Source organism: Chionomys nivalis, chromosome 1 (genome assembly GCF_950005125.1).
Source record: "Chionomys nivalis chromosome 1, mChiNiv1.1, whole genome shotgun sequence".
Taxonomy (NCBI): Eukaryota; Metazoa; Chordata; class Mammalia; order Rodentia; family Cricetidae; genus Chionomys; species Chionomys nivalis.
Genome location: NC_080086.1, coordinates 21,601,112 through 21,620,750, shown reverse-complemented (window position 1 = coordinate 21,620,750; position 19,639 = coordinate 21,601,112). Strand labels below are relative to the sequence as shown.

The following is a 19,639-nucleotide window of genomic DNA, read 5'->3' as shown; positions in this document are numbered from 1 at the left end:
CTTCAATTATATACTCAATAAAATGGAAATAATTACAAAAAAAAGAAATGTGTGGAGAGCACCATTTGTTTATGTATTTGAGATGGGTTTTCTCTGTGTAGCCCTGAATGTCCTGAAATTTACCCAGTACATTAGACTGGCCTCCAACTCAATGATCCACCTAGGGAATATGCTATTGCACCTGGCTTTGGAGAGCACTTTGAATCCATTTTTTCTAATATATGCAAAGGTGGTCAGAGGGATTGACTGGTTGGAAAGGGGAGAAGTGAGAGATGTCTGCCAAGCCTGTTGGTGATCTTTGAGCTGTTATATGTTGGAGCCCACAGAGGTGGATCCATTCTACCTTGACTAGAGGTCAGAGAGTTCAGGCCTAGTCTTGCTACTTCAAGGTTATTGACAGGTTATTTGATTTAAGGTGTAGCTACTAAAAGGATATCTTGAAGTAGGGTATGATTACTTGGTATTTGAGGTATTAACATGGTAATTACTTTGTTCTTTGTATCATGGTAAAAAGTCTTTTGCTTTCTTACCCTCTTTTGTATTGCGGTATTTAAAGAGCATAAGAAATAAACACTGGTGGATACAGTACTAACTTGGTTGCCTTTCAACTCTATTCTATGTCTCTGTATTTCTTTTGTATCATTGTTTATTCTGCATAACATTTCTTTCTTTTTTTTTTCTGCCTAACATTTCTAATCCACACTCCCAAACCCTGAAACTTATGAATCTGTGGAGGCTGGACCCTGACATGTATATAGCTAGTGGAGAATCAAAACTACTGAGCCATTGTGGAAGACAGTGTGTCCATTACTAAGGAGGTAAAGAAACAAATGAATTATTGAACATCTAATCAATCAATGGCTGACTACATGAATGAGTCAGTGATAAAGAGCACCAAATGATCCAGCAGTCTGGCACTGGGTGCATATATAAAGGAAGATAATGTAGGACTCATGGTCATTGTAACAGGATTCATGGCAGTCAATAGGCAACAGCAGGCAAGCTTGTTTACTCCAGAGATATTTAAACAGTGAGTGTTGTAGACAGTAAGTGTTGTGTACCAAGGAATGACCAGTTAGATTTTGATTCCCAGATGCTGTTCATGCTGAGGAAGACTTGAAACTCTAGGTCTGCCTGAACCTGGAGGAGACATCTCTGTTCCCTCCCCAAGGAGCAGAAAAACAGAGAGGCTAAGTTCCTGCTAGTGGCATGCAACACTACAAAATCACTTAGCTAGAAAGGTAGGCAGGTGGTTAGATCTCTCCCTCACAAAAGTTTCTGCTCAAAGATCAACACTTACCCTTGGGGACTTGAGCAGTGAGCAGAGAAGTTCAATGTCTGTTATGACTGAAGGGGCCAGACCCTAACTCAGCTCCCCCTTTCAGAACAGGCTGCTGGAAAGACTTAGCAAGATATAGGCCCCGCTGAGTCCCTTGCCAAACTTTGTTCAAACTTGCCCTAACTACTGGCAGGATCAGAAGCTAGTTTTCGGTCTCTGGATGCGCTTTACTGATAATGGTGCAGTGAGGTAACAGCTCTCCGATGGCTTTCAGGTATAGTAACCTTTACAAAGTTGCAGCTGGCCAATCTGCTCAGGACAGGTTTTCCCAGCCTGGAGGTGAGACAATCCTGAGACCGTTACTACGCAACTAGAAGCCCTCTAGATGCCCCTTTGCTCTACCTCCAATATATACCCTGCTCCACTGAGGTGTGGTGTCCTTCCTACTCTACCCACTGTGTCAGACAGGTGAATGATGCAAGTTAACTTGTAATTAAAAGGAGTCTTTGCTTTTGCATTAGATTTGGCCTTTTGGTGGTTTTTGGGATCCAGACACAGGGAACAACATTTGGGAACTCATCTGGGATCCCCCAAACCCACCACAACTCCCATCCATTGAGTCTTGGCATACCAATCATCAGGTAACTTTATTTTGTCTGGGCAAGCTCTGGTTTCTGTTTCTGACTATTGGAGCTCCTTCTGTGAAACCTGTGTAAGATCCAAGTGAATCTGTGGTGGATTGCAGGTTGGGGTTACTGAGAGACATCTCAGCACCCCAAAGGTAGGTCAGGAGACCCATTGGGAGGAGACTGGACCACTTTAGTTCCTTTGGAGAGGCAGAGTGGGTCACTACTATAAACCGTTAATTCGAGGCCTCATTTTCAGATCTGTATACACCTGTCTGTATGGTTTGCTACTGTGCATTCATATGTGCATGTCTTTTGTTGTTATTCTGTTTATTCATCTGTGTAGTGATGAGCAGGCCTGCTTTTTGTCCCACCTGGCTCCCACATGGCTAGCTTTACACCTGAAATAACAATACACAAAATTGTATTCATTTAAACACTTGCCTGGTCCATTAGCTCTAGCCTCTTACTGGCTAACTCTCACATCTTGATTAACCCATTTCTATTAATGTGTGTAGCACCATAAGGTGGTGGCTTACCAGGAAGATTCTAACCTATATCCATCTTGGGCCAGAGTTTCATGGCATCTGCCTGACTCTGCTTTCTTTCTTTCACAATTCTGTTCGGTCTACTCCACTAATCTAAATTCTGCCCTATCAAAAGGCCAAGGCAGTTTCTTTATTAACCAATGAAACAACAGATAGAGAGAAAATCCTCCTATATCACCTCTGTTTTGGAGATTTCAACTTCTGGAATACAATTATTACTTTATCACATTTGTTTTCAAATAAAGGAGCAACATTGCTTATGTTTTGCTCCCAATATTAACCTGCAATGACTTGATATCAAAATAGACTTCTAATTAAAAATATCTTGTTATTTTTCATTGATACATTCAAGATTACTTTATTTGTTTCTACACTCTGAAATGCTGGATTATTTATAATCATTCACCATTTGACTTATTTAGTTTTAATGTTACATTGTGTGTACGTAACACCATATAGGAACCTCCCTCACACATTTTCTGCTTTCTCTCTATCTATTTATTTTATTGTGACCAGATCAAGATAGTCCTGAATTCTGGTATATCTTGTGCTAAAAACAAATCATTCTGGAAATTGGGTGATTAAAAGACATTATTAACACAGCTGAACTTTCCAGGAGCTCAATGTTAGGAGAGTATATTTTAGTATCTGTATGATGATAGCTACATAACTGTGCAGTAGTTATTGTTTCTGACACTGTGTAACCAACAAGTGGTCAGTTTGCTTCCCACTCAAGCAAAATGACACTCATCTCTGGGTGTTTTTTCCACTTAGTTCACACTTTGTAGAACAGAGGTATTTGTGAGCATCTTTATCAGAAATCATCTCACCTCAAACCTGCTGTTCTTAGCAGAGCTACTGTGGATTTCTTGTAGCCACAGATGGTTTCCGAACTTACAGCTAAAGTTCAGTCTCCTCACAGCATCATGTGAACCTTCTACTTAGAGCATCAGACTTATTTTCACTCTATTGATGTTTCCTATTCATCCCACAGCTTTTATTAGCAGTATTGCTTATTCAAGTGTTTGCCATGAAAGAACTTAATATTTGGCGTGTTTATTCACACATTCCCCATGTAAAGCTAAACTATCTTGACAAAGAAAGGAGTTCATGTGGCAGGAAAACGGGCTGTTATAAGTCTTCAGGTGATTCTAATGTAATATAAAACTTGAGAAACTTATGAAAATACACACTGAAATTTCTTTATGCTAGATTTGATAATTTTCTTGAACTGTATAGAGTAACTCATGATGGACAACTCTGGAAAGTCTTGCACACTTGTTGAAATCTTAGGTTTAGATGGGAAATGAGGCAGAACCTTCTGTCTGGTGTTGACTGAAATGACTGTCATCAAACAATGACAACTGAGGAGGTTTTACTGGGTCTTAAGTGAGACCTTACACAGGCTTCCTCTTGCTTGTAATCATTAATGGTCTTTGGGAATAAATGTGCTTCCCATTCTGTGTGTGCACACGTCCTGTCTTCCAGAACTCACAGTCAGCAGACTGCTGCCACTGCCATGTAATTGTGCGCACCTGGTACAATTCCACTCTGAACACAGAAAGTGACTTTATGGAAATTTTTGCTTTTTTACTTCACCTGTAATCTGTGAATGTCTGATCTGGAATTTGTAGTCTTGCTCCAAGTCTCTAAGCTTGAAAAACCCTTGGAGGAGTTAGCACATTCCATAAACCTAAGTCCTCCACTCTCACTAGATCTGACAGATAAAGTCATTTCACTTAGGTGAATATTTTTATATCCATGTGAACCTTCAGGACAATGCTGAAAGACCCATGTGACTCTCTCCTTGGGTCACTATGTATGTATGTATGTATGTATGTACCTATCTATCATCTATCTATCTCATCATGTGTCTACCTCATCATATATCTATCCATCTCTATCTATCTATCTATCTATCTATCTATCTATCTATCTATCTATCTATCTATCTATCTATCACAAAATACCTTATATCAATTCCTGGGGGTTTAGTGGGGAATGATTCCTTAAATTTCAATTCAAGATTGGGTGGTTGTAGGCAGAGTTTTTCTGTAGTGCAGACACTCTCAAAGAAACACACTGAGACTTATATAGCAAATTATATTATAAATGCCCAGCCAACAGCTCATCCTTATTACTAACTAGCTCTTATATGTTAAGTTAATCCATATTCCTTATTTGCACTCTGCCATGTGGTGGCATATTTATTAACACAGCAAGTTATCTTCTGCTTCTTCTGCATCTGGTTGGCAACTCCAGACACATCCTTTTTCCTTCCAGCAGTCTCTTCGAGTGGCTCTCCTGCCTAAACTTATTCTGTTCAGCTTCTTTATTAAACCAATCACAGTGAAATATATTCACATAGAGTAAAGGAATATTCTACAGTAGGTAGTAATTTACTCTGACCTTTATTCTGAGAAAATAACTGAGAACAGATGGTTAAAGAAAGAAAAACAAAAAGTCTTTTTTAGAATTTTCTCAAAATGCATACCATCTTTCTGCTTGAAAGATAAGGACATGCAAACTGTGTGAGCATAATGGACACCAAATTCGGTAACAGTAGAGAAATTCTCAACTGCTAGTGTGCGTGGGTGTGGATGCAGACAGTAGAGCGTTCACAGCGGATTTCCTTTTGTTCATTTGGCCTCACAGAGTTTTGAGTTTTACCTCTTCCAGAAGTCAGTGTCACATCTTCCACCTGCAATGGACACATCAGTGGTTTACGCTGACTTAAGTGTAGCCAGGACCCGAGTGCTTAGCCATGCATCACCTCCATCTCTTCCCTCAGGTAAGAGGCTTTATTTTTCATTTCAGTGTTTGAATATAGTCTAGAGATGGTTCCCATTAAATTACAGTTTTAAATGATTGCTTTGGAATGATGAAAAGTACTTTTACTCCTCAGGTAAGAGTACTTGTTGCACAAACCTGACAATCAGAGTTCAATTCCCAATACCTTTGGTGGAAAGAGAATCACTTCCTGAAAGTTGTTCTTTCAACTCTACACCTAGTGCGGCATGCACACACCTGCAGTCATACAGGCACATAAACACAGACACTCACACGCTCACACAGTCACATACTTATCACATGCTCAAAAACATGTCAAATAATCATAACTTTAGAGAGAAAAATTTAAATGCAATTTTATTCAAGGAGTTCATGATATGTGAACAGGGCTATTTAGCTTCAGTTTAAAAGACTCTGAATAAGTAATATTTTGCATATATGATCAGAAAAATACTTTTAGAGACACTGCTGACTTACTGTAATGTATCTTGCCCATTCCAGATCCTGGTACAGAGCACAGGCACTTTGACTCAACTCTAATCCAGTTGCACACCTAGTAATTAGCATTGGACACAATAGCCCTTTTCTTTTCCAGAGAGTTAAGACTGAGGGAATGCTCAAAAAAAAAAAAAAAATGACATGAGATGAGGGTGTGTAAAAAGTGGCCAGAGACTGAGGGAGAAAACTTGTCTAAAATTGTCACAAGACCATATTCTTTGCCTTACAGAAGCTTCTTAGTTTCAGGAAGTCCCAATTGATTGTTGGTCTCAGAGTCTGTGCTATTGGTGTTATATTTAGGAAGTGGTTTCCTGTGCCAGTGGATTCAAAGCTATTTCCTACTTTCTCTTTTATCAGTTTCAATGTATCTGGATTTATGTTGAGGTCTTTGATACACTTGGACTTGAGTTTTGTGCATGGGGATAGATATGGACCTATTTGTCTTCTTTTACATGTCGACATCCAGTTATGCTATCACCATTTTTTGAAGGAACTTTCTTTTATCCATTGTATAGTTTTGGTTTCTTTGTCAAAAATCAGGTGTTTATAGGTGTGTGGATCAGTATTAGGGTCTTCAGGTTTCTGATATCTTCTTCAATTTCTTTTTAAAGTTCTTTCTCTTCTTTGGATTCAGTTATCACAAGATATTTTATGCTATTTGTGGATATTATCAAGGGGGATGTTTCTCTGATTTCTTTCTCAGCCCATTTATCTTTTGCATATAGGAGGGCTATTGATTTTTTTTTTGAGTTAATCTTGCATCCTGCCACATTACTGAAGCTGTTTATCAGCTATAGGAGGTCCCTGGCTGTTTTGGGGGTCACTTATGTATACTCTCCTATCATCTACAAACAGTGAAAGCTTGACTTCTTCCCTTGTAATTTGTTTTCTCTTAATCTCCTTTTGTTGTTACAGGAGAAAAAGAAATTATTTCCCCCAACTCACATACATTCATGTACAAGCAAGCTGCTACAGATTAACAGAGTGTAACCAAGCAAGGTATTCTTGATAGTTCTTTTGCTGGCAGTCTGCATTTTGTGGTTACAAAGAAAGGAATGATCACTTTATTATTTATGAAAAAACTTAAAATAATCACAAATCCAAATTTTCATTTATGAAAAACAATCATCTCTCTTAAAATCCCTAGGGTACATACCCATTCATCAACAAGTTTTTTTTAAAAAAAAAAAATCAGGAAGCTGAGGGCAGAAATGGGTATGAGAAATTGAGGATTTCCTTTGTTCACCAACCCATCTGATCAAGAAAGGTGCATTAACCAGTGATATCATTGATTTTATTTCCTGATCTCAATGAGTTCCTTGTACAACTATTAAAACTGTACCTTTCCAAACTTAAAATTGTTCCCCAAGATTGGCTACCGCAAAGTTATTAACAAAAACATCTTAAACTAACCTTCTCATTATGTAAAACTTGGATGCACACCAAAACCCATTAACACATCTCCCAACATTAATATTTAAAGGCTTGTGCTAGCCTAACTTCTAGGAATCAACTGTTTTCCTTAATCACTAACCTAGGCTACAGACTATAGGGCTCCTCAAGATAAACTCATGAGTCCTAGCTGCATGGTACTACCTTGGTTCTATTTTCTATTCTCTTCAGCTCCTGCTTTATCAGGAGGCAAGGACAACACTATATCCTGCCATTTTCTATATAAATTTCCCCATTAAACTAACCTCTATCACAATACCTTACTATATTTATTGAAAACCCCAATCATCAAAATTCTATTTAAAATAACACTATTATTGTATAAAATCATTACTTCTGTGAAACAATACAGCTTAAAAGGCAATCATCTTCATAATAATCCACAGGTAAAAATACCCACTAGAACAGGATATGTCTGTGACATAATCACAATACATTAAATGCAGTGATGATCCTCCCAAACCCATTCACAGCATGGCAGATACCAGATAAAAATGTCAGTGCAAACACATAAAGGCACAGCAGTAGCAAAAGACATTCTGGGAACAAAGCCCATCAGGGCCTTGCATTCCGGTGGGTGGATTCCTGAAATTAATTGCCACCTGCTGCTCTTTGACATGGCCACTGATAGGTTAGGAACTATTAAATTAAAAAAAAAAAGTGAAAATCAGGAAATCATCTTAGAGTCATCAAATCTGCTTCATTATCATCTTTACAATGGGTCAGGGAATAGAGGAGGCTTTGATACTGCTGGGAGGATTCCAGTGAGCAGGTGTGATAGGAAGCATCATGCTTTTCTTTTCCTTGTGTTCAAGCTTAGCAAAAGGATGAGAATGGGCTTGTTGAAGTGGGTGTAAGAAAATGAATGTTGAAAAAGACAATGAGATTTCCTCAACATTACTAGCCATGATCCCAATCCAAGGGACTAGAAAATTTGTCTGCTCTGATTGTGATTATTTTCCTACATACCATCAACTTGAATAGAAACCTAAAGGACAAAAGCAGTAGAATAAAGGTAGAACAAATCCTGTGAAGAGAAAATACTGACCAGGTAGTGAAAGAAATGAAACAACCTGGATCCATTAGCTACACAGTTCAAAGTGTGGGAAATTCACGGCAAAGTGATTAAATCTCCCAGTAAACACACAAAAACAGAAAGAGGGACATAGGCAGTGACTTGCTTTGTGGTCACATAATCAAAGGTTAGCCTTGATAGTATGACAGATAAAATTTGTACAGAGTTCATTCATTCACTCAGAAATAAGTATCTGCCAAGTGTCAGTAATTTTCTAGATGAAGATCCAGCTGTAAACAAACATGAACATCTTTTCTTTATAGAGTCTATATGACTTTGTTTGTGTGTAATCATTGGACACTTGTCTCAGAGACTATGTGGTGCTTAATGTCAGCAAGAAAAACACTTACATGGAAATTAAGATTTTGCCTTTAGAGATGGCATCATGTCAAGCGAAGTGATCATGGCAGGGCTTCCTGGGAGACGATGCTGAGTCAGTCCTGGAAGTCTCTGGGGACCAAGACTGAGTATCTGAGAGATGAGACGTAGAGGAAGCTAGACTAGCCAATGAAAAGGGAGAACATTTATGTGGTGCTGTCAGGGAACATGCATGCCTGATGTAGTGTGGAGATTGTCAGGGGGAATGTAATCAGCGTAAAGGGATTCGGAAAACATCCATGGGATCAAATAACCATAAAGTGGAAGCCATTGAAATGTCTGGAACAGTGAAGGTGACTTATTCTGTGAATAACAAACAAACAAACAAATGAACAAAGGGCCTGAAACTGAAATTTCCACATAACTAAAGTTCACATGGTCTTTTAAAGGTCTATCCACTCATTCTAATATCATACAGAAGAGATCAATCAGGGATAGATGTCTATGCAAGTCCTTATTCCTTAGTGTGAAAGAATAACAATTTTAAAAACGACCCAAATAATCCTTTTACTTTTAGTTTTAAAAAACACTTGTGTGTGTCTCTGTGTGTGTGTGTGTAGGTGTGTGTTGGGGGGAGAGAATTACTGTATGTTGAATAGTTCTTGGTACAAGACACTATACTTTGGAATTTATTAGAATTGTTTCATAAATTCTGAAAGTTCTTAAAGAAGATAATGTCCAGACATTTTATAGATGAGAAAATTTCTGGTTTATGACACCTTAACATATTGTCCCCAGTATTGTATTGTGTTGCATTATAAATTTGAAATATGATTGTTCTGAATATTAGACTTTAGTAAAAACCATAAAAATAGTGACTGTACAAAGATAATTCAATTATATATAAGAATTAATAATTTTGAGGCTGGAAAGATTGAGAAAAGAGATTTCATACATATATATATATATATATATATATATATATATATATATGATGAGAAACATGACTTGTTAGACTTATTTACTGGGCTCAGTCCCTCTAAGTCTCACTAGTATTCAGGAGAAATTCTAGACTGATATAAATACACTGATCTTCTCATATTTGTGGTGTCTCTCCTTATGAAGTCACACAGCATGACTTACAGAGCAGAAAGGACATTCCATGATCTCAAAGTTCAGTGTCTTGTGTTTCCTTCCATGACAGTCTTGTTTCACTTTGACCACTCAGAATTGCTCACTGTCCACAGATTATTGCTTATAAAACCTCTTCTTATGATATTAAGTCTCTTCTATAAAATGTAGTATTTCCACAGGAGCTATGTACATATTCCTTTATGCTTTAGATAATCTCCATATTCCCTACAGTGTCTAAGATGATCTCATTGCCTTGAAATAGTTGTTCTTATTTGTCTAGAGATATGATGGGGAATGTCCATATAGGTTCAATAGATTTTTATGTGTGAAAAGTTTTAGTTAGCAGTGAACGTGAATTACTGTGTCTATCGATATGACTAAGGGGAGTTGTCTCCTATCTCCTGAGAACACTTCTACTCATTCTGCCCTTTTCGTTTTTCTCAAAACACTTAAAATGATTTCTGCTAACTGGGAAGAGGGGCAGAGGGGGCCAGCCTCCAGCATCACGGGGCTCTGAGGGAACCCACAGAATCAGTTTGCTATGATATTTTTATCTGTGGGTGTAAGGGAAAAGACACTCACTCACTCTTTTGATGATTTCTTTCTTCTGCATTCTTTAATCTGTGTTCCGTATTTTCTTTTCTTACCTCTATATTTCTTCTTTTTCTTTTGGTGGTTTTTTCCTAACCCTTTGTTCTTCCTTATTCTCATTCTTGTTTTCCTTCTTTGTTCTTGTATATTTGCTCTTTATTTTTCCTCTAAAGCTTATATACCCCAACAAAATCTTTCAGGCAATATAAAAATTATAATGTGGGCCGGGCGGTGGTGGCACACGCCTTTAATCCCAGCACTCAGGAGACAGAGGCAGGCGGATCTCTGTGAGTTCGAGGCCAGCCTGGTCTACAAGAGCTAGTTCCAGGACAGGAAACAAAAGCTACGGAGAAACCCTGTCTCGAAAATTAAAAAAAAAATTATAATGTGGTTACATTCTAGTTTTCAAATGAATGATTACAATGAATACAAGTAAAAGGCAGCATGCATTCCATATCACTTAACATGATTAAACATTTTATGCATTACAGGTGAAAAGTAAGTTTTCCCAAGAACCCAGGTACATTATCCTAAGTCACAGCTTCTGTGATTCCTCAATAGCAACTTATGTGCTATATATATTCTACAGTATCAGGTTTATCAGAGGCAAGACAATATTTTATCCTACCTTTACCTGTATTAATTTTTCCACTAAACTAACCTATATCTTAATTTCTTACTATATTTATTAAAAACCCTCAATCATCAGAATCCTATTTAAACTAACACTATTATTTTATTGAGTCACTGATTCAGTTACATAGTACAGTTTAAGAGGAAATTATTTCAATATAATCTACAAGTAAAAATGACCAGTAAAACAGGATATTCTCATGAGATAAGCACACTAAATTACAGGTAGTGGGGATTTCCCCACACCCATCCACAGCAAGCCAGATTCCAGAGAAAGATAACAACAACAAACATATAAAGGCACAGCAGAAACAAAATACATTCAGGAGTCTGTGGTCTCTGGGCTTTGACTATTAGAGATTCACTCATCAGGGATTTTCCTCCTGGGGTGCTAACACTTTGAACTTCAGTCTCCATCTGCTGCTCCTCTGATATGGCCAGAATCAAGTGTTTTAACTTATTTAATGATTGTTTGTCAGCATCCAAAAATTTCTTTATAGTCATAAGAGCACTAGAGTTTGTCTGCAATCATACAATTCAGCCACCAAAAATAATGAAAAAAAAGAAAGAAGAGAAAGGAAAAAAAAGAAGAAAGAGTAGAAAAAAACATATGGGTAAATCTTGACCACATAACGAGAATAATAAAACATTTTAGCACATCTGGTTTCAAATTTTAACATGTAACTCAAAGCATGCCATCAATTACACCAAGAAATATTTAAAAAATAGAAAACTAACAAAACAAAAAATCTGTAGCTATTGAAATTAGGAATTCCTACACATGCATGGTAAGGCACAGCTATAATTTTAGTACTTGAGAAATGGAGACAGGAGTATCAGGAGCTCAAGGTCATCCTTAACCACAGAGGGAGTTTGGGTCTAGCCCAAGGTACAGGAAATCGAATCTGAGAAAAAACAAACAAACAAACAAACAAACAAAAAAACAACCAAAACAAAAAGTGAGAGGAAAGCTTTGCTTAGTACAGTATTTTTTTCTAATAATTAAATCTATGAAGTCATTCATAAGATGGTAATTCATGGAGCTTTTAAAAGCTAAATCAGAGCAGAAGGAGAATTGCGATTAATTAGACATGTAAGATCCATCTAGTATTTCTGCTTATTACATTTATAAACACAACTGTTATTGTTTTCCATATCTAAACCAATTTTTAAAAACAGTTTACCATAGAGTTAGTCTCAAAATTGTGGTTCATGATGATCACATTTCAAATATTAATACATTTTACTGTATAATAAACATAAGATATCTATTGTTGATAGTTACCAAAGAAAGCAGAGAGGTCAAACCTGGTGTCTGGACAGTGCAATATGGTAGATGTAGTGTATTTCATGCTACAGCACAGAACCCCTTATCTTCTATAGACAGAGTGTATGTCATGTCACAGCATAGTACCCTTATCTGCTGTAGACACAGCGTAGGTCATGTTACAGCACAGGACCCCTTATCTGCTATAGACACACTGTATGTCATGTTACAGCACAGGACCCCTTATCTGCTATAGACACACTGTATGTCATGTTACAGCATAGGACCCCTTATCTGCTGTAGACACAGTGTATGTCATGTTACAGCACAGTACCCCTTATCTGCTATTAGACACAGTGTAGGTCATGTCACAGCACAGTACCCCTTATCTGCTGTAGACACAGTGTATGTCATGTTACAGCACAGGACCCCTTATCTGCTATAGACACACTGTATGTCATGTTACAGCACAGGACCCCTTATCTGCTATAGACACACTGTATGCCATGTTACAGCACAGGACCCCTTATCTGCTATAGACACACTGTATGTCATGTTACAGCATAGGACCCCTTATCTGCTATAGACACACTGTATGCCATGTTACAGCACAGGACCCCTTATCTGCTATAGACACACTGTATTCATGTTACAGCACAGTACCCCTTATCTGCTATAGACACAGTGTATGTCATGTCACAGCACAGTACCCTTATCTGCTATAGGCACAGTGTTTTTGCCATTTCAGAGTCTGTAGCTTCTGTTACTAGCATTCAACAGCAGTCTTAAACCATTAGCTATAAAATTATAGGAATAAATATTTCAGTGTTTTAAGTTGGACACTACCTTGGCCAGAAACAATGAGATCTTGCAATCTTGGTTAAGAAGTGAATTACTAGTAACCAGTGCTTGTGTCCCAGCAACACTCACTTGCTCAGTGATGAACACAAATTGGAAAAATAGTGATATCACAAGAACAATCATCCCAAAGAGAAGCCATAATGCATTATTTTAAGTAAAAGGTAATAGTACAAAGATCTCTACAGTACTCCACTTAGCAAAAAAAAAATGTTTTTACTGTCACACATCAAATTAGCAAATTGTAAAATCTGTAGTCACCAGATGTAGTATGTGCTTAATTAAGATGGAAAACTGACCCTCCCACACTCCGTGTGAGTGTGTGAGTGTGTGTGTGTGTGTGTGTGTGTGTGTGTGTAAAATACTGTGCACAGAATGCAGCATTAAATTCAGTTCAATCAGTACACCAGGAGTTTTGGAAATATTACTTGTAGGTAACAGAGGTCTTAGGTAACCACCTCTGACATTTATCTCAGATGGTTCCAAGTGGATGATTTAACTAGTATATTCTTTGCAATTCTTAGATGCCTGCCAGTGCCCACGCTGGCATCGGCTGGCACTGAAACTCAGCTGTGCTGGACTGATCCTTCTTGTCTTGATTCTGACTGGACTCGGTATCTCAAGTATGTGAGGCAAGCACTTTAGCTTTATAATTTCCCCAAATACATATTAGTTTTATTCATAGCATTGGGCCTCTTTGAGCCTAGGGGAAGGTCAATTGCATGTAATGTTATAGGGCAATATCCCATGTCCACTGCAGAAATCTAACATTCTTCCATTCTTCTTAATTTTTTGAAAGCCATTATAGGATATGGCACATATGCATCTTGAATATAAAAAGCAAAAGTCAAATTATGACAAAAGATGACAATAACAAAAAAGCTAAAAGAACCCCATATTTAGCTTTTTAAATGCTTGATAAAACTTTTCTTGTAGTGGGTGTGATTGAAGACGAGCAAACCCATGGATTGACTTGTCAATCAATGATATGTAACCTCATCACTGTTTGAATCCACATGTTCTGTGTATTTCATGTGATATGTCCTCTCTTCAAATTTCTCCCTTAATCCAGTGGCCAATATTTTATCCTCAATCCAGATGTCCAGATGAAATAACTTGATTTCCTGAAATAAGAAATAAAATAAGCTGGGTGTGATAACACACGCCTCTAATTCCAGCAATTGGGAGTCAGAGGCAGGTGGATCTCTATGAGTCTGATGTCAGCCTTGTCTACATAGGGAGTTCCAGCACATCAGGGCTTGACACAGAGAAACCTATCTCAACTCCCCCACAAAAAGAAAGCAAGAAAAAAAGAGCACACTCATTCCACTATTCATTTCAGCATTTAATCCTCTCTGTATGCTTCCTTATTTACTAGTGGGATTCTTAGTGAAAAAAGCACCAATAGAAAAATGTGGCGTGGCTGCTCACGAGATCATGGCTGAACCAACAGGTAATTATGTGGCTTGAATTTCCTGATAATAAGAGGTGATTTTTGACAGAAAATGTGAGTTAACTCAGTTGAAGTTCAAAACAACCTTCAATGAAAATGCTGTATCACCTTTTATGTCTGAGAAAAACATGAAACCATTAGGAACTTGCAGGGAGTCACAGGGTTTGTAAGTGTTGGTACTGGAAACTGCACTGAAACTGTGTGACGTTGACATTTATGCTCTTATACGCCTGGCCATGCTTCCTCAGGTTGCTGGTACGCAGAATTTTAATAGGTAAATATCAAGTTAAAAAGTGAAATAGTTGATTATTTTAGAGAACATGTTAGACAGTTTACTTTGTCTAAAGTACATTAGTAGAAATGAAACATAAAACTAATCCTTTGTCATTAATTATGATTCATTTGACATATGACAGCATTAACCTTGTTCCAGCATTTGCTAAATGAAACAACTCCTGTGTGGAGCTGATTGTGGTGCAGCAGAAACAGACCAGAAATAAACATCTTCTTTCTTACTCTAGGGAGACCAGCCATTCCAACCTGTCTGAAAGATTGGCAGCCGTATCAGCATAAATGCTTATTTATTTCTCAAATTTCCAGACCTTGGTCTGAAGGTCTTGCTGATTGCTCTGTGAGAGGAGCCACTCTGGTGCTCATTGAAGATCAAGAAGAACTGGTAAACTGATAATAACATTGCTCAGTTTAGAACATAACACTTTCTTGGAGCTTTGATGACATGTCTGGACTTTAACCAATGGTCTATGTTGAGGAAGTGGAGACTTGGATTTTAAACAGTTTAAAACCTAGATGTAGTGGGGAGGGTGTTGGACTTTCCAAAGGGCAGGATGCCTTGCCCTCTCTTAAGATTGGAGGGGGATGGGAGACAGGGGTCCGGAAGGTGTGGGAAGGGAGGGGGAGGAGGGGAGGAAGTGGGAATTTGGATTGGTATTTCTTTAAAGTAAAAAAAAAAATGGGATGAATCAATTAAAAGTAGAAATATATAGAGATCTGTTTTACAGAGGAGAGAATTCTGCCAGTGGGGAGATAGGATGGGCTTCAAACAGAAGTAACAGTGTTTTAGAAGGTTGGTAGAAGAAAGTGTGTCATGAATAAATAGATTGAAGATTAAGTCTCTCACTATGTTTTGGTTATAGAGATACTTTCAGGATTTCTCAAAGAGAGAAGGACATCAGTTTTTTATTGGACTGAAATATATACAAGTGGAGCAGATCTGGAAGTGGACAAATGGTTCTACTTTAAATCCTGATCTGTAAGTATTAAATGAGGCAATTTAAATATTCAATTCACCCTCATTTTTACTGAAAATTGAATTTTGTAATTTTAATTTAGTGTATAAACTCTTGAGATTGTTGAAATAGACTGAAAAGACAATTTCAGAATTAGTTGCAAAGTTTCATGTACAAGTAGATAGAAACCCTTTATAATAATATGTGTATATTTAATTTCAATGGAATTTTAAAAGACAGGAAGTAGACTAACTTTTTACTGTTAGAGATAAAATAGTTTTAAATGTTTTTGGGGGAACATATAGAATTTCTTTTTCTCTTTCTTTTTTCACACACACACTTTCTTAGAAATTTTAAAACATATTTATTTATTTTATTATCTGTGTGTGTTCTTGAGTGTATATATGGATGTATTCCATGTTCATGCAGGAGTTCACAGTAGTCAGAAAAAGGCAGTAGATTTCTTGGAACTGGAGTTGCAGATGGTTGTGAGTTACCATATGTGTGCTAAAACTTGAACCTGAGCCCCTTACAAGAATAGTAAACACACTTAGGCACTACATCATTTCTCTACCCATACACAGAAATCATTCATCGGTACTTTAGAACTGTGGTAACAAAGTTGCACCATAGTGTGTCATGAAGTTACTTTCTCTAAGCAGAATGTCTCAGTATAGACATGACTGTTTAAAAATTATTTTACACATAGTAATGATTAATCTTTCTTTCTTTCTTTCTTTCTTTCTTTCTTTCTTTCTTTCTTTCTTTCTTTCTTTCTTTCTTTCTTCTTGTGACGATTTTTGTGTGCAATTGTGCTATAATGTAAAATGCTTACCTAGTTTTGATTCCTAGTGAAAATGTTATGATAAGTGAAGATATCCATGTCAGGTAGATTATTTAGCTCACTTGCTGTGTGATTTCACTCTGATAAAAGAATGCTCTGATTAGATGGCAGTGAGCAGGTAAATTTGGCATCTGACAGGCTACAATAGAAAGATTGTCAGTCAATCTGGCTTTCGTTTCATCTAGATGGAGTAAATGGTTATGCCTGAAAGTTCTACCTGTGTAAATATCACAGTTCAGTCCACAGAACTCATATAAAAAGTCAGACATAGAAGTCCACGTCTGATCATAGCACTCCTGCAGAGATATGGGAGGTAGAGACAGGAGAGTTACCTAGAAATGCCTGGGCCAGTGAGCCTGGAGCACACAGGACAGTGGTGGAAATAAGGTAGAAAGGGGGGTTCCCCCACAATTTTCCTCTCACTTCTACACAAACTTTGACCCTTCCATTCTCCCTCCCTTCCCAAACTCTCTTTCACACATCCGTGAAGTAAGGATTTATTCTAACACCCCGGGCCCTTGTTTTCAGGTTAGGAAAACAAGAGGAAAGTTAAAATTTTACAAGCGGTATTATTTTGGGAATTAAAGGAGATAAGGTTAGAGTTCTCACTGTAAGTCTTGCTGGGGTAGCCCTGGAAATCCACCAAATGCTTTTTGAAAAGAAATCACTGATTTGAACAAACAGGCCTTAGGAAAAAGGTCTTGAAGACTGATGAAGCTAAAAGATGAAAAATAAGATGTAAGGATATTTATAGAAGTCCAATTGAGGGAAGTTCATACTTTGATTAGCATGCTGGGTACTAGTGTGATGTAAAACTTATTGCTTAGGGATGAGGGGCACCATGAAGAAAGACAAGCAAAAGTCAGCTGTGAGAGATACCTGCCTTTTGCCTGCTGCGTGACATCCTCCACTTGAGATAGGGTGCTCTTGAACTCACCAATTCCTTGTCATCACTGAGAAACTGCATGTGTTACTGTTAATATCTGGTCTCCTTCCCACCTGCAGTGATGTGTGACTAGTGTTGTGCTAGAGCAAAGACCCAACATCTCTAGGATGAGAAGGGAAGAAACCAGATTCTGTTCCACATGAGTTGAGGCTCTTACTTTTTCTGTATCCAATTCTGTAGACCCAGTGTGTTCACTCTTCATGTTGAATACATTTACTAAGGACCTAAAGTGTAACTATTGTTATACATTCATGTATACCTGAATGCTTTCTCTAAGCAATAGTTGCATATGGCCTATATATTTAAGGGAACTGAAGCTCAGCAAAATGAAGATGCCTTTCACATGATCACAAGAACTATTGAAGTAGAACTAGGAATAAAACCTTCTCCTTTTCATACATCATGATAAATTTTCTTGATGGACTAATTCTTCTCCAATGAGGGTACAACTGAAAATTTTAGAGGCTTCTCTAGGTGAAATCTTTATTGATTGTGTGTATTTATAATGTTTGTACTCTGTGTTTACTATACTTAAGCACTATTTAATCTTAGCATCCTTAAATGTCCAAAAATGCCTGATGGCTGATGTGATGCAAGAAAATCCTAAACGCCAGGAGTAGCTATTCTTTGCTCTTCAGATTACAAGTCACTGGCAAGGACAAAGAAAACAGCTGTGCAGTCATCTCACAGACAGAAGTATTTTCTGACACCTGTTCTGCAGACAACCGTTGGATCTGTCAAAAGAAACTGAAACATGTCTGAAATCCCATGTCCTGACTCCTGATTGTGAATGTCATCCCTATTCCTTTACCCTCTACACCAGTTCTCTGCATTGAACTGTCAATGCTGCCAGCTCTCCCAGTGCAGTTGGTGGTACAAAGCATGAACTACAAAACTCTTACAGATGCTGACTTCCAGTTTCTTTGTTCCCTGAAAGCAAATGCACACAGACACAGATGTGTTATTCTAAGACAAGTGTTTTATAGATGGAAGCCCCGGCTATCAGGGCACTGGAGGCCTTGTGTGGCTTTTGTTGATCTCTGTGCATGGGGTCATCTGCAGACGGGTTCAGAAAATTTTACAAAGTCTTAGTCTCAACTGGACTCCCACCCTAAGCCACTTCACATATGGACTGTAGAACCTTGATTAAAGTCTCCACTCTTGACCCTGACACCAGAAGCCCAGAGTTGGAAATGGAAGAGTGTTTTATTGATGTCTCTGATATTAATAATGGACTAATGTTGTGATAATGAGAGTGACTCCAGACAAAGGAGTTCTGTCAACATGACCCTTCCCACACTGCAATCATCCAGCTGCAGAGAGTGGAGAGTTGGTGGCACCTTGGTGCTGGGCTTGTCAGTCCCCAGAGCTGTGAGACAAGAGGGGTTCTTTTTCAGTATTTTATTATGGTAACAAAAATGAACTAGGATAAGGCCTGAACTCTGCCCACTGCTGCACAGGTCTTCCCATTTTAATTTTCTCATTACTTCTTTCTTCCATACTTGTCTGTATCTTATGGCTCTTGCATAAGCTGTAGGAAGTATGCTACTAAGTACTTGAGTATTTTAGTAGAAAATAAATGTCATAGTTTTCAATTCCTCAGTTAAGAAATTAAAAAAATTAAGTATTTATTCTGGTAAATCTCTTGTATATAAACTTTTATTAAAATGCATGGCAAATTTTCAGTAGTAATCAAAAGAAGAATAAAATTTTTTTTACTGTATAAGGAGGCAAAATAAAACTTATTTTAAAATATACATCTACATGCTCTAGTCACTCACCGTCTAATTTAATAACTTAAATTAAAGAATATGCTATGGTCCAAGAAAAATTTCAATTGAAATAACTTTTAAATAAAAAAATATTATTTTATGTGCGTGGGTGTTCTGCTGCATGTGTATCTCTGTACCATTTTCATACAATTCCTGTGGAAGTCAGAAGGGGGCATTGAGCTCCCTGGAACTTGAGTTTTAGATTGTTGAAAACCACAATGTGCATTCTGGGATTAAATCTGGGTCATCTGAAATGTCAGGCAATACTCCTAACTATGAAAACATTTCAAAACCTCAATATTCTTACT

General features: G+C 37.6%; 1 protein-coding gene across 1 annotated transcript; it reads left to right on the top strand.

Moving 5' to 3' along the window:
* Positions 1 to 5,159: 5,159 nt before the first annotated feature.
* On the top strand, positions 5,160 to 18,321 carry LOC130883471 (killer cell lectin-like receptor subfamily B member 1). Its single transcript, XM_057783941.1, has 6 exons — positions 5,160 to 5,244; positions 13,594 to 13,683; positions 14,448 to 14,522; positions 15,044 to 15,198; positions 15,677 to 15,792; positions 18,198 to 18,321. Exons 1-6 carry the CDS (start codon positions 5,160 to 5,162, stop codon positions 18,319 to 18,321), a joined length of 645 nt encoding a protein of 214 aa, XP_057639924.1.
* Positions 18,322 to 19,639: the final 1,318 nt, after the last annotated feature.

Bases quoted from the DNA above. Each gene is read 5' to 3' on its own strand.
- LOC130883471 (XM_057783941.1), top strand. From the start codon at position 5,160: ATGGACACATCAGTGGTTTACGCTGACTTAAGTGTAGCCAGGACCCGA. The intron at 14,523-15,043 runs GTAATTATGTGG...TTCTTACTCTAG, and splicing joins GATCATGGCTGAACCAACAG to GGAGACCAGCCATTCCAACC. The intron at 15,199-15,676 runs GTAAACTGATAA...TTTTGGTTATAG, and splicing joins TTGAAGATCAAGAAGAACTG to AGATACTTTCAGGATTTCTC.